Source organism: Neomonachus schauinslandi, chromosome 10 (genome assembly GCF_002201575.2).
Source record: "Neomonachus schauinslandi chromosome 10, ASM220157v2, whole genome shotgun sequence".
Classification (NCBI taxonomy): Eukaryota; Metazoa; Chordata; class Mammalia; order Carnivora; family Phocidae; genus Neomonachus; species Neomonachus schauinslandi.
Window position 1 is genome coordinate 99,922,921 of NC_058412.1, and position 15,166 is coordinate 99,938,086.

The 15,166-nt window shown below is 41.6% G+C and overlaps 1 protein-coding gene across 1 annotated transcript in view; it reads right to left on the reverse strand.

Annotated features, from left to right (window-relative positions):
• The window catches only part of SPTLC3 (serine palmitoyltransferase long chain base subunit 3), a 156,494-nt gene that overhangs the window by 34,261 nt on the left and 107,067 nt on the right, over positions 1–15,166 (reverse strand). Inside the window, exons 8-9 of the mRNA XM_021700666.1 lie at positions 9,839–10,058; positions 1,483–1,609 (exon numbers count right to left, since the gene is read on the reverse strand). Coding sequence (XP_021556341.1) covers positions 1,483–1,609; positions 9,839–10,058 — 347 coding nt within the window. The remainder of the gene's footprint in view (positions 1–1,482; positions 1,610–9,838; positions 10,059–15,166) is intronic.

The window sequence follows — 15,166 nt, forward strand, 5'->3', positions numbered from 1 at the left end:
AAACACCTCAATAATAGTAGCAAATAATGGTAGCAAGCAATTATATGATGCTTACTAAATAATTGTTTTCAGACATAATTTTAAGTATTTTATGTATCTTAATTTACCTAATTCTCACAAAAGCATGAGCTCATCAACATTATTTTCCTCATTTTATAGCTGGATGAACCGAAGCACCGAGAAGTCACTTGCCCAGAGTTGAACAGACAAGTTAAATCACTTGCCTATGGTCACAGAGCTAGAAAACAGGATTCCAGTTTACTTTCAGTTTCTGCCCTTAACCATGGCCTTCCTAGATTGGATTTTTATTTCCTTTTCACACAGACTATTCAACAAGAGACAGAATCATAAAACTCCAAAGACAAGGTTGGAAGAGACTTTGGAGAACCATCAAATTACTACATTTTACATGGAGGGAAAAAATCACTCTGCAAGCCTTTTTCCTGCTTTAGTGAAAAGGAGAGGTCTGTCTCAGGGGTTTTCAAACCAGTGTCCTGGGCGGCACTAGGACTCAGGAGAAAGACCTGAGGGGCTGTCAATACGGAGGTAGGGGTACACACTATTTCAACCAGCCCAGCCCTGTTCTAATCTGTCTTATATAGTAGACTTCTGGGTAAAATTTGTATGTGAGTAAAGTATTCTGCTGCTTTAATAAAATTGGGAAATGGATCTCCCCATGCTTCTACTGAAATAGTAGGCTTGGAAGATGGCAGTAAAGAGTGGAGCCCTTCCCACTAGTTGGGAGGTGGGGTGGAACACATGGATTCCATGGCCCAGTGACCAGTCCTGGGGCTGGAAGAATTTACTACTTCCATAAATGCACTCACGAGATTGCCTGGAGGCAAGAACTGCCTTATTCATCATTGTATCCCCACTGTGATATGTAGTAGAAGCCCTATAAACTATATCTAAAAGATAGGAGGCTAGTTCCAAAAGGCTTTGCTGAAACAATTTTTCAAAAAGAAGATTAAGCTCATTTGGGTTGAGCAAAGTAGCACACCAATGTAAAAAAAAAAAAATGGAAATGGAAAGTTATTGTGTGTGTTTTGTCCACATATCCTCAAATGGGCAGTGGTGGCCAATCCCTCCCCAAACCCTACTTTGTTCCCAGGGAAACACAAGTGATGGTCCCAAGCAAGCACAGGCAAACACATACAACTGTTTGCTTCATTTTAACACAACTGATTATACAAAATTATCCAGATTTGCTGATCACATTAAGAGGTGAATTAGAAAGTTTTCTTTGCTTTTAAAAAAAATTTCTTTGTGTGTGTGTTGGCAGCAGTTTTAGTACATTTTTGTACTATGTATGATCACATATCACGTACAAATTGGGTTTGTACAAATTGATTTACAAATTGGGTTATATTAAGACAAAGGGGTGTATCTGAGAAGGGGGCAGATTGATGAGGCAGAAGGAAGGTAGAGAGAAGTCTAAGAAAGGATTTATGGGAGTTGTCCCCCCCCTGCAGACCCTCTTACCTTGCGTGGTACCATCCAGTCCCATGATAAATTTCATTGATCTGATGATTTGCTCAGCTACTGGGGGGCTCATGGATGTAGCATAAACAGCACTATGTGAGTGAACTCTTAAATAATCCACAAGGTCCTTTAATAAAAGAGGAAACCATAAAAGAAAGCAGATAAGTCTTAGTGTTGGTTGTGAGAATTATATTTAGTCCCCTCTTCACCCACCATAGCACAAGACATTAGATTCTCGAATGTGGTCTGATTTTCAAGGGGCATCCCCAAACTGTTTATTTTTTCTATCTTTTCTTCTTAGTCTCTCCCTTATAAACCTACAAGGTATACAAAAGTGGGATGCTGAGAATTTGGAGTTGAGGTCTGTAAGGCAAAACCATATGTATAATGGAAAAATGATTTCCCAAACATTTGTTGAATACCTAGCATGCACAGGCATTGGCTTAGTATTTAGGAGTATCCAGGAATACAGGATGTGGTTCTTGCCCTTGAGAGTATAACATTAGATTGTGCCTATGGAAAAGTAAGGGGAGGAAAATAACAGGATACGCAGACCAGTATATGCAAAATGGCTATAAGACTGCCGAGGAAAGAGAGGGGTATTACTAGCTGGAGGAGACAGGAAAGACTTCAGTGAGGAAGTGGAATTCTCTTCAAGAATGAAGACAGATAAAGAAGAAAAGAAAACTTGGGGTAGGGGTAGGAAGTGGCAGAAGGGAGAGGTGGGAAATTCAACCAGAGTGTAGGTTAGGACCTGATAAACTTTGGTTATGCCTTGGACAGTAGAGAACTATTGGAATTTTTGTGCAGAACTATTTGGGGTGCTGACTCACTGCAGTCTGCTGGTCTTCAGTGGTAGGAATGATTCTTCACTTGTATGCCTGACTCCCAAGGCCTAATATAAGGTGCCAGGTAAGCCCACTGAAAGCCTTAAGACGTTCTAATAACCCAATGCCACAGTGGGGAGGGCTGCACTAGAGGTGCTCAGCTGTCTATTGGCTGACCAGACCATCCATTGGCCCACCTGTTCTCGCTCATGGCTTGGGACCCTCAGGATGCTCTGCAGAAAAGCTAATGGACTAATGATAGCTCTCTGAATTAGCAGTGAGTCTATAAAGGATCAGCCACCTTCTCTTCAAGAACGAGGAGACAGTTCAGAATCCCACTGAGGTGTCTTCTCTGATCATTCCGTAGTAAAGGTGATTGGGAGGCTTTGGGCAGGCCCATCTCCTCCTAAACCCCCTTCATTGGCTACCTTCAAGCTTGGGACTGTGCCCACCTTTCACTTTTCCTTGTCTCTTGGGGAATGGATGGCATGGTTGTTCACAAGCATTTTAAACATTCTTAGCTCATCTTCCTCAGTAAAGTGAATGGCCTGTCTCAGAGGTGGTTGGTGATGTGATGCATCTACCTGGCCCATGGGGGACCTGGCAGCTCCATTCTGTCCCTCCTGCCTCCTTCAATGTGACCTTCATTCTAAATTCCCCCTTCCATGCATCCTTCTTCTCCAATTTCCTTTCTCCCTACTGTCTTTCATTTCACACTCTTCATTTCTTTCATTTCTTCCTTTTCTTCTACTCTGATTCCCTCTTTCCCTCTTTTGTTTCAAATTCTTCATTTAAATCTTTTTTTCTGGGCGCCTGGGTGGCTCAGTTGATTAGGCGACTGCCTTCAGCTCAGGTCATGATCCTGGAGTCCCGGGATCAAGTCCCGCATCGGGCTCCCTGCTCAGTGGGGAGTCTGCTTCTCCCTCTGACCCTCCTCCCTCTCCTGCTCTCTGTCTCTCATTCTCTCTCAAATAAATAAATAAAAATCTGGAAAAAAAAAATTTAAATCTTTTTTTCTCTCCATTCCTAAGTATTTCCTTCTCCCTTCCCCTTCCCTTCCCTTCCTTCCTTTCCCCTCCCCCCCCCTTCCTTATCCTTTCCTTTTTCTCTTCTCTCCCTACTCTTGGGCCTTCTTCCCTACTTTCATTTTTCCTTCCAGCATGTTTGTACAAGGACTTGCTCCAGGCTCCGTTCTAGATGTGGAAGTCAAAGAAGAGAAGGAGGATGGAAAGGCTAGTCCCTGGCAGCCATCATCCACTTACATTAAAATTAAAATTAAGTTTCTGTCTATTCTTTTGTTTAGTGAATCTCATATAAGCAGTTGGGTAGGTTTTCACTATATTGGAAGAGTATATGCATGATGATGGCCTGACTTAAGGCACTGGCCACACAGTATTTGAAAAGTTCACTCTGGAGGATGGGGAAGGGAGGAGCACCTAAAGAGAGAGAGTCATTTTCCAGAGTAGCTGCAGCCAGGCTGTTCACAGCTCTATGTTCAGTGCTGCTCCATGAGCAGCAACAAGGGTTTTCTTTGTTTGTTGAGAGTTGGTACCTCCTGACAATGCTGGGGAAGCCAAGTGGGAGAGAGTGGGTAGGACGCAGGCAACAGTATAATGGGGGCTCTTGTGGACTAGGGCTGGAAAAGGGCTGTTTCAAGGAGGTGATCTGGCCTTGAAGGGTGGGTGGATTTGGGCAGATGCAGAGGAAGGGGGAGGCATGAACCTGTGCTAAGATTAGGAATGAGGACAGAATCTGATCATCAAAGAATAGAGGAATCAGTTGGGAGTAGAGGGAGAAGCTATTGCTTCCAAGACAAGGTTATCCCCGTGAAGGGAAGTGTGACTGAGAATATACAGGACAAGCTCTGGAACTGGACTGCTTGGGTTCAAGTCCTGGCTCTCCCACTTACTGATATGTGACCACTGGCAAGTTACTAAACCTCTCTGTGCTCTACTTTACTTCTCTGAAAGATGAGATAATGGTAATACTAACTTCAGGGTCATTATGAAAATTAAATGAGTTAATATATATATAGTGTCTAGAAAAGTGTCTGGTACATAGCGAATACCCAATGAGATTGGCAGTTATTGTTAATGCATTGATTGTCAATTTGGAGACTCTTAGAGCTGGGAGCATGGGTTAGGACCAAAATACAAAAACTCCTCGAAGTGTCTCTATCCCAGCCCCCTCATTTGGCAGAGGGTGATGTTCTAAAGTTAGGGAACTACACATTGGTACCCCCAGGGAGCAAACCAAAAGTTTTCAGCCCAGCTCTTCCTCCAACCTTATTGGGGTAGTAAAGGTAGGAGGGAAAATAAAGGAAAAGAGAAGCATTTTAAAGAAAAGAGTACCTAGACTTGATGACAGTTGGCATGGCCCCGAAAACATAATAGGGCTCGAAGTTAACACCACAGTTGATATTCCTTGGCCACTTGAGGCTCCATTTTAAGAACTTTACATGGATTAACTTATTTTACCTTCCCAATCACTCTGAGGTAGGTATTATTTTTATCTCCCTTTTATAGTTGGGATGACTGAGTCACAGAACAGATCAGAAAATTATCCAACCAAAACATGGTTGGATAACAAGGATTTGGACCCAAAGAGCATGACTCTGGAGTCCCTATCCTTAGCACCACACTATATATAATTCTATTCCAGACTGGAGACCTGGCTAGCCACGTGGTGATGGGGGAAGGCTAGCCCAAAGCCGAACTCCTTCATTTCCACTTCACCTGTGGTGCTTTCCCTAGTTCACAGATTGCTCATTTTTGGGGTGGGGAGGAGGGGTGAATCCCCAATATACTCAAGTGTTAACAGTACTAAACTACAGACTGAATTGCATCAGTCTCAAAATGCTTTGGGGCTATTGCTCTTATTTCTCCAAAGTGAGTGAGACCCCCTTGAGAGCAGGGATGGGGTTACACACTCTAAAATCCACAGTGGTGGGTACCTAGCAGGGGCCTGATAAATACTGGTGATCTAATGAAAAGCAGAAGGGTTTTAGGGACTGAGGAAGGATGGTGAGGGTCCCTGAAGTATATAGGGAACTACTAAGCTGCATTCTTAGGAAAAAGTATAAAAATATTCTCTTAGTCTTGGGGCATCAATGGCGAAGATCAAAGAAACAAAACCAAGCTTCTTTGGGTTCCTCAAGGGTTCTTGTCAATGTCCCCAACCCGTAATTTTCCTTTCCAAATTTGGGAAATTTCATAAAGCCAAGGTTGTGTGCATTCTTAGTTTGAATAAATGCCTCATCAGTGCAGTTATCATTCCCTTTTAACATTAAGACTATGTTGCCCACAATCTTATTTCTTTTAGACTGGGTCCCCTTCCTCTGAGGGTCTGATTTTATGGACACATCTAATTTTCTTGCATGCTTCAGAAAGTGGGACTCCTTAGGTAACTTCTGCAGAGCATCAAGGAAGGTCTTGATGCCCTGTTTCTGATTCCCTCCTTGCATTCTGCCATTGGGCATGGGGAGCCATGAATTAGGAGTTGGCTTTGGTCTCTTCAAGGAAAGTCTGGGTTATGTCTTCCTTCAGAGTGGGTTAAAGGTCTCCTCATACCGAGGTTTCCAAGTCCATTTGTAAGTTCAAAACCCTGATTATTTTCTCTACCCATAGGGCTGGAGTTCAAGGGCAAGGGTGGTTTGCTGAGGAAATCAGACAGGAGGCTCTTAGAATAAACATCTTGGTGTTTATACTGTGACCCCCATTTACTTCAAAGGGCTGTTAAATGCAGCCTGGGGCTGAGCACACAGGGCAGAGCTGGCTCCTGCCAGGGGCCTGCCTTTTTCTGGTGCCCAGGTTTCTGGGGCTAATGCTCACCCCAAACTTGGCTGCCCTGTCTGACTTCCCTCCTCCGGAATTCCAGCCCTGCGACCTGTCAGTCATGAAGGCTACCTTTGCTTCACTCATTTGCAGGTCTCTGCTCAGGCTGGGGAGGCTATGAAAGCCAGTGTTTAGCAGCAGACATACAAGGGCACTCAGGACACATGCCCGAGAAAGACTTGGACTCCCCAAAGCAGGGTCTTTAGTGTTGACCACACCTTCTCAGCAACTGGACTGACAGAAAGTAAAAAATAAACATAAACCTAATTTCATCAGCTCAGGTATCCTTCAAAGAAGCCATTCATGGCATGGAGCTCCGACAGGTGGAGACAAGTAATTATCTCTGACATTTCACCTCAAAGGTCTTGAATAGACAGAATGTTCTAGGTTGGGTTGTTCACAGATCATCTACAGTAGCTCCAAACTCAAAGTGAATAAAATAGCAAAATCTTGCTGGCTCTGGAGAGACCATTTTGTCAGTTTCCCTAAGGAGGGGAGAGAAGGTTGAGGCTGGGGCAGTAAATTCCAATAAGCAGAGATGAATTTATCGGACATTCTGTGACAGCCAGCCTGAGGCCAAGACAAAATCTCTACTCTCTGTGGTACTATCTTAGCAAATCAGTTTTTTTCTCCCCTTGTTTGTTTTCAAACACTTTTCCTTTCGTGACAGATCTGGTCGCTAATGTACATGTTCCTGACCTTGACCAGCTCCAGAAAGACTTCTAGAGCCTCCTAGAAACTGTTACTAGGAATATAGTCCCTCTATTACTAACCCTAACGTTGACATTTAAAAAGAGAGCCAGACAGTTTTATCTTTGTCTAGATTTTTTGACCCAAGTAGTTCTTTTCAGATCTCAAGAAAGATCCCCATGAACATAGTAAAATTGAAATTATTAGGGTTTCAGAAAAATGTAAAGTCCTAGTGTGTGTGCTTTAACATTTTTATGGTTCATTTTGTTGCTTTTGTACCCATTGTTAGAATCCTGGATGTTTTGCTGTTACTCTCCCCCTACCCCCCAGTTGAGGTATACACTCCAAAATATCCAGGAAAAAATATGATGAAACTCAATAAAAACTGTACTCTAATTATTTAAATAGCTAAATATAAAGATCTCTTTCAAATTAAAACTGTTAGCATTTGTCCAATCCTCTGTCCTTTTAGTTAAAAAACATAGTTTAAAACAGACTCTAAGTGAAAATTTTCCCCCCCAAATAATTCAAAATCCAGGGGAATAAAAACTATGATTTATATGGAAACTACACATAATTTAAAATTAACATAACTTAAAAAATTGAAGGTCCAGATGAGCAGATGCCAAAATTAACTCTTGGGCTTCTCAGGTTGGAAGGAAACCAGTTTATCTGGGTTTGCCACACACTCATCAAAACCATTCCAGACAGGTGTGTATTTGACTGATTTTGAAATCGTCAGGGAACGATGCATATAAACACTTTTCACAAGTGGCCTCCAGTCTCTTGCTCACCCTCATGTCTTGAAAACTGCCCTATGTTTTCTAGGTTTTGCATCTTGTTGTTTGAGGGCAGTTAAGTCTCAGAATAGGCTAAGGGACCTCTGCCAAAGACGCTCTAATTCTTGCTGCCATCTAGTGGTAAATTCAGAGACTGCAGTGTAGTATGGAGGGGGAGGAGAATGACAGAGGCTCTGGAAAGGGAGCAGGAGGTTGGCGGGGAGGGATGATGCTGTTCTCTGGATCCAAGCACACAGAGAATGAATATTTTAAAGAGCAAGGAAATGAATAGATCTACACATTTTTCTGCATTACGACTAATGTAAATAATAACTTTCCATGATTTCCCAGTATCTATCCCAAATGTATACAAGTTACATAGACAAGAACAAATACACTTTTAAAATAGTCCCACTGGCTTGAGGATAGGGAGTAAGAGAAACCAGAGTGGAGCTGGTCCTAACTTCAGGCCAGTCATGAGCTTTTGTTTAAAGTGGGTATCTGATGAAGGAACTCCAGGGGTAACATGTGACATCTACCAAATTTGACAACATTTCAAGGATCCGCTCACTTCAGTTTATTCAGGTGCCCTTGGTTCAGGAAACAGAGTTACGCTTGGTTAAAAATTTTGTAGCTCAGAACTGCTGCTAAAGTAATCACAAAACCACAAGCTCACAAAGCAATGTAGCCCGGATAAGGGACCTCCTGAATTTGAGACCCTCTGATCCCTCTGCTTCCACAGTTGGGGAAGGGAACATTTAACCTTTCACCAGATTTAGCTAAATTTTGTAGGATCCTAAGCATTCCCGATGTTTTTAGCATTACCCAGCTAATTCCCACAGGCCAGTGGAGGGAGGATGGAAAACAGTGCTTTGGGCTCAGAAGAAAGTAATGCTTGTTGAAGGGTCAAGACCATTGAAAACCCTGAACATTTTAAGCATTTGTGCATCTCATGGTCACAGTGAAGTCTGTTGTTTTAAATCATAGGCTTTCAATGGCCAGACTGTCTTCTGCTGCAATCCCTGATGTGTCTAACTGGTTTATCAGGAGTCTGAATCTTGTTCCTGCTGGTGACAATGAGTAAGGAATTGGGAATTTTGGATAAGCTGTGGATGCCACCTGCATACACTGGTTTTGGGCCTGGTGTGCCTCCTTGGTTGGAGCCAACATCACTGTCACAAGTCACTCTGGGACAGGTGTAGGCTTGTCCGAGATAGCTATCAGGATTTGGATACAGGCAGACTACTGGCTTCCTTATCCCTCAAATCCAGGCTGAATTTTTCACTTTCTCTTTCTCCCTGGACCCTCTCTCCTCTCTTTAATTTCTTTTAAACATTTATTGGTTTATATTGGCAACCCCCTTGGTGATATTGGCTTAAAACTACAGGGATAACACTCCATAGTCTGTCCCATCGGATCCGAATTTTAAGTCATGTAGATAAGACATGAGAGGGGCATCTGGCTGGCTCAGTTGGTTCAGCATGCGATTCTTGATCTCGGGGTCATGAGTTTGAGCCCCACACTGGGGGATAAAGATTACTTAAAAAAATAAATAAATAATAAATAAAATCTTTAAAAAAAGATATTAGAGGGTGACACAATTTGACCTATGGCTTATCCAAAATTTGGGAGAGAATTATTTTGCACAGAAAATCTCTTAGAAGGGCATTTCAGATCTTACTACGATTTTGATTAAAACTCTTAAAATCCAGAATTTGTTGCACAGGGTCAACCTCATTAATATCTGACCTTTGCCCACTGTTGCTGTTACCTGCTTTATGTTTTTCATGCCACAAAACCCAAATTACTTATAGCTCTGTAACATCCCCTTATCATTTCTGAGGTTTGCTATATATTATTCCCTCTTTTTGAAATATACCCTCCCCCCATCATTTGTCTACAAGGATGATATTTATTCTGAGACTCCTTAGATGCTACCCTGCAGAGTTAACCATCCCTCTCCTTGTATTAAGTCTTTGCCTGGGTACACTGCTGGTGTCATTTTATTATAATGTGATTATACATCACATGCTCTTCTTCACCACTAGAGGGAGAGTTCCTTGCCATTCTGGGCCTACGTGGCCGTGGACCCACTGTATCCAGGCTGCCATGATCTACTGAGGTGTGCTGAATTGAGCTGAAGCTCTCAAGGAATCCACAGAAACCCTGCAGACTGTGTCCCCAGAGCATTCAGGTTTTAAATAGACACAGGGAATCCCTGGCTTACCTTCTTTCCAGCTATGTAACCTCCTGCGGCTCCAAAACTTTTGGTGAATGTGCCCATAAACACATCAACATCTCGAGGGTCCAGTCCAAAAAATTCTATAACACCCCGGCCGGTTGGGCCCACGGACCCAATACTGTGAGCTTCATCTATGTAGAGGTAAGCCTTGTACTTCTTCTTTAGAGCCACGATCTGGGGCAGATCCACGATGGAACCTTCCATGCTAGGGCATAAGGAGAAATGCTTGTCACTTGTGTATACTTTCCTGGGAAGCCCTGTGATGGTCTCCCTTCCAATCCTTTTTAGACAGCCTTTCCTGACACCAGTCAGTGGTGACAGGGACATGCAATTCCTTTTTTCTTAAGGCATATTTTAGTTGGCTAAGACAACCTTCTCAATCTTGTAAAGCTAATCTGGCATTATTTTATTTGAAAAAAAAATTTACGTTCAATAGATTGAAGTGCTTTGAGTTGTTATAGCTAACTCCCAAGTAAACAATTAGCTTACAGCATTGTTGATCAATTTATTTGTAAAATCAGCTAGTGTAACTAGACTGAGCAGTTTGGATTCTAGGTATTTTGCTAGTTTTAATGAAATTGATCTATGGTAATCTATCTTTGTCAGCTTGCTGCTGTCTATTGGACCAATTCTATCTGACCTAGACTCAGTGCTTGAATTGCCAAAGAGTAAAGGAAAGAATTAAAAACACACAAAAGAACTTTGCTTAAGACACATAGTATTAAAGAAAGCACAATAGAAAGTTCTTAGGATCTCCTGTTCAGTGCTCATTGGAAGTCAAGGGTATTTTGAGGCATCTGGTAGTGTCCTCTCTTTCTGTTCCTTTAGGGCAATGGTTCTCGTTCTTGAAGGAGCATCAGAATTCCCTGATTTGTTAAAACACAGATTATGCTCCCCTCCATGACCCTGAGTTTCTGATTTGGCAGGTTTGGGGTGGGCTGAAAATTTGTATTTCTACCAAGCTCCCAGGAGACATCCTACTGCTGGTTGGGGACAACATTTTGAGAACCACTGCCATAGATGAACCCTTTTGTTTTAGCCCTAAGTGCCTAACTTTTCATAGTACTGTAAATTGCAAAAATACTTCAAGTCCTCCAAAAAAGGGAAAAATATGAAGTAAATAAATAACATTCACATTTACATGGCACCTTTGGAACTCAATGGATTTAAAAGGACTTTTGGCTTTAATCAGTTCTCACAACACTTTCTGGGCTGTGTCTACACCACACACAGTTTTGACTGCACTGACAGGCGAATTCTATGAAAACACATAGACTCTCATCCTCACCACACAAAGGAGCTTGTCAAACAACTCAAGCAACCCTTCAGTTTAGTTCAAGAATTAATCAATTGATACAAACAGAAAGTTGAACTTATCCCTTCTTCCTAATTAGTTTATTTATTAAATTTAATGTATTATAAAAATAAACATAAGTGTTAGGTCAATTCAGTCAAAATAGTCCGGCTGGTTGTGCAGTTACCCCAGGCCAAGAAGTGTTGGTTTGGAGGGAGTAGGATGACCATCAAGTGCAGCATTTGTGCTTGTGTCTTCTTTTTTTTTTTTTTTTTTTTTAAAGATTTTATTTATTTATTTGACAGAGACAGAGACAGCGAGAGCAGGAACACAAGCAGGGGGAGTGGGAGAGGGAGAAGCAGGCTTCCCGCTGAGCCGGGAGCCCGATGTGGGACTCGATCCCAGGACCCTGGGATCATGACCCGAGCCGAAGGCAGTCGCTTAACCAACTGAGCCACCCAGGCGCCCTGCTTGTGTCTTCTTTAAGGACTTTATTCTTTAGAGCATTCACAACAAAACTGAGCAGAAGGTAAAGATTTCCCATTTACTTCCTGCCCCACATACGTGTAAACATCCCCCATCAGGGCAGTCCATTTGTTATAAATGAACCTACACGGACACATCATTGTAACCCAAAGTCCATAGTTAACATGAGGGCTGCCTCTTGGTGTTGTGCATTCTCTGTTTGGACAAATGTATGATAACATGTATCCATCATTATGGTATCTTACATTCTATTTTTTACTGCCCTACAAATCCACTGTTCATTCCTCTCCCCACCCAACCTCTGCAACTACTGATCTTTTCATTGTCTCCATAGTTTTGCCTTTTCCAGAATGCCATATAGTTGGAATCATGCACTATTCAGCCTTTCGGGATTGGTTTCTTTCCACCTAATAATATGCATTTAGGTTTCTTCCATGTCTTTTCATGGCTCGAGGGCTCATTTCTTTTTAGTGCTAAATAGCATTCCATTGTCTGGATGTCCCACATTTTACTTATTCATTCACTGACTGAAGGACATTTTGGTTGCTTCCAAGTTTTGGGAATTATGAATATAGATAGTATAAACATCCATGTGCAGGGTTTTGTGTGGACACAAGTTTTCACAAGTTTGGGTAAATACCAAGGAGCATGATTGCTGGATTGTATGGTAAGAGTATGTTTAACTTTGTAAGAAACCACCAAACTGTCCTCCAAAGTGGCTCTGCTATTTTGCCTTCCCACCACCAATGTATGAGCCTTCCTGTTGCTGCACATCCTCATCAGTCTTCCAGATTCTAGCCTCCTAACAGGTATGTAGTGGTATCTTAATTGCTTTAATTTACATTTCCCTGATGACATATGATGTGAAGCATCTTTTCCTATGTGTATTTCCATTTCCATATCTTCTTTGGTGGGGTGTCTGCTAAGGTCTTTTCGATCAGGTTGTTTGCTTTCTTACTGTTGAATTTTAAGAGTTCTTTGTATATTTTAGATAATAGTTCTTTATCAGGTGTATCTTTTGCAAATATTTTCTCCCAGTCTGTGGCTTGTCTTCTCATTTTCTTGGGATGGTCTTCCACAAAGCACAAGTTGTTAATCTTAATGAAGTCCAGCTTATTGCATTTGTGTTTTTCACAAGGTCATTCTGAATGGCTGGTTTCAGATTTTAATGAAATGAAAACCAAATACACTCATCTTCTCTTACATAAGTCTCTGAGTTAATTCCAGTATTTTTTTAGATTGTTTGTTAACATGGTTTTCATTGAGGGGAGAAGGTATGGCCATCTGACTCAGCTTGGATTGTAGCCACACCACTTACCAACTGAGGACTTGGGCAACTTACATGATGTTCTCTGCCTCAGTTATCCGAGATGTAAAGTAAGCATGATGATGGAACCCTCCTTATAAGGTCTTTCCAAGGCAGCCTAGAAATGATGTTTGTTAAGTGTCTGGCACATAATGAGCTCTCATTGGGTTGTTCCTTTTTTTAGGAGGAGCTTAGGAGGAAATGTTTGCAGTGAGGCTTGACTTGAGAAATGGGGAGCCCTTGACAATGCTCTGTGTTGAATCTCTTAGGAAAGAGGCATATGGGTGTCATACATAATAAATGGCTATATGCCCTCAAAATTCTAGGATCTACTTCTCATCTTTAACATGTTATAATTTGGTAACACAACTATGCTGAAAACCTGACATGTCACAAATAACCATTCTTTGTTCTGGAACTGAATTTGGTAGGAGGCAGAGTTAATGCTGAACAGTTTGAAGACACTCAAGGCAGCTAATTAGCCATCCTTTGCTGGGGCTGGTCTAGCTGATGTTGGGAGTCTGCCCACCTGGTTTATATTTCTTCCTCCAGGATTAATGACTCTACAGTACTGCTGATTTCTGGAGTTACTGCAGGGCACACATGAGTCCTAGGGAGAACTCAGCTTTTATAAAGTGTTATATTCACCCGCACTAAGTTTTCATTTTCTCAATGTGACCAAATTTGAATCGAACCCTTTCCTATAGTGGGATATTGAGATTGGTGCATGCATTGAAAAGGGTTTCTATGTTATTCCTTTAAATTGCTGTCAGAAAACACAGTGCCAAAAATGAAAAAGAAAACAAGGACTGTGTTTTATTTTTTTCTTCCTGAATGGCAAGTTGTGTTTTCTTTTGACTTCAATAAAAGAAAAACAACTAAAATAAAACTGTAGGTAGAGATAATTCCACCACTTAATTTGAAGCTCTGTGCAGGGACTTGAATTAGTCTTAAACCAGCAAGCTGGTGAATAATTTCTTTATATCTTTTCTGTTACATAAGGTATTAGCTAAGTGACAAGACTCTTTTTTGAAATTTCCCTCTCATCACCTTCTCCTCCACATATAAAGCAATATTATCCATAGGCAGGATTGGGAATTAAACCACTGGTCTGCCAACTTACATGGTGGAAAAATCTCCTTGGTGGGCCCCAAGTATAATCCAGGGAAGAAAAGGGGGTGAAAAGAGAAAAAGAAGAGAGCTAAGACTAATTAAAGATAAAGTACTTTATTTTCCTTTTTTCCTCTATTTGTTTAAACCATAGGTTAAAGTTCTCAATCACTAAACTTACACTGTTTTGGGGAGGAGAAGGGCTTACATCCTTAGAGAGAATGGCATTCTGATATTTAAATATTTGTTTTCGTATGTGTTTTCTGGAAGGGCTGGGTACTCTTTCTCTATACTTCTTATTTTGAAAGTTTGGGCTCCAGTTATGCGACTTTATCTCCCAGGTTATTTGGGACCCCCTGCCCTTCTCTAGTATATTTTTGAATAATTTTGAGATTTCTCAACCACAATGAGTCAACCAACTAGACTTTTCAGAGACACAAAACTGGAAGAGTCTGACTTTAAAACAATACTTAAAAGAAAATGCAGACAAGAACACTATAATAATATGATTGTAGTTTTAAGCCCCAAATCAGGAACTCATGGAACTTTAGATCTCAAGTTTCACTCTCCCTATTTTACAGATGAAGGAACTGAGCCCTGGATGGGTAAATGGTGAAGGTCACATGGAGGACTTTACATTTTCCATGTTTACTTCATCGGATGGGAACACACGGATGGAGTCTTCTGTTGATACTGGGCCTCTGTCTCAGCAGGGCTCCTGGTTTGGATCCTGGCTCTATTTCACCTCAGTTATCTGCTCTGGGTCAAGGGTCTTCATCTTCACAGTAATCTCAAAGGTACTGGGGAGGTTTACTCAAGATCACACGTGTGAAGCGAGGAGTAGACACCGAGTAAATAAATGCAAACTCCTTCCCCTGACATCCATCCTTCAGCTGGGTGAAGAGAAAACAGCTTCACTATGCAGAGAGCTTATTGTTTTCCATGCTGCAACTTCCTCAGCTGAAAAGAAATTTAATGATGAGGACAGCTGCCCTTGGTTGTGGGCTTACCACGGGCTGGGCTTCTGTCAAGAACGAGGCTCTATGACCTTAATACTTACAAAAGAACTCTATGAAGGGCACAGAACCATAGGTGAAAACACTGGGATTTGAACCCA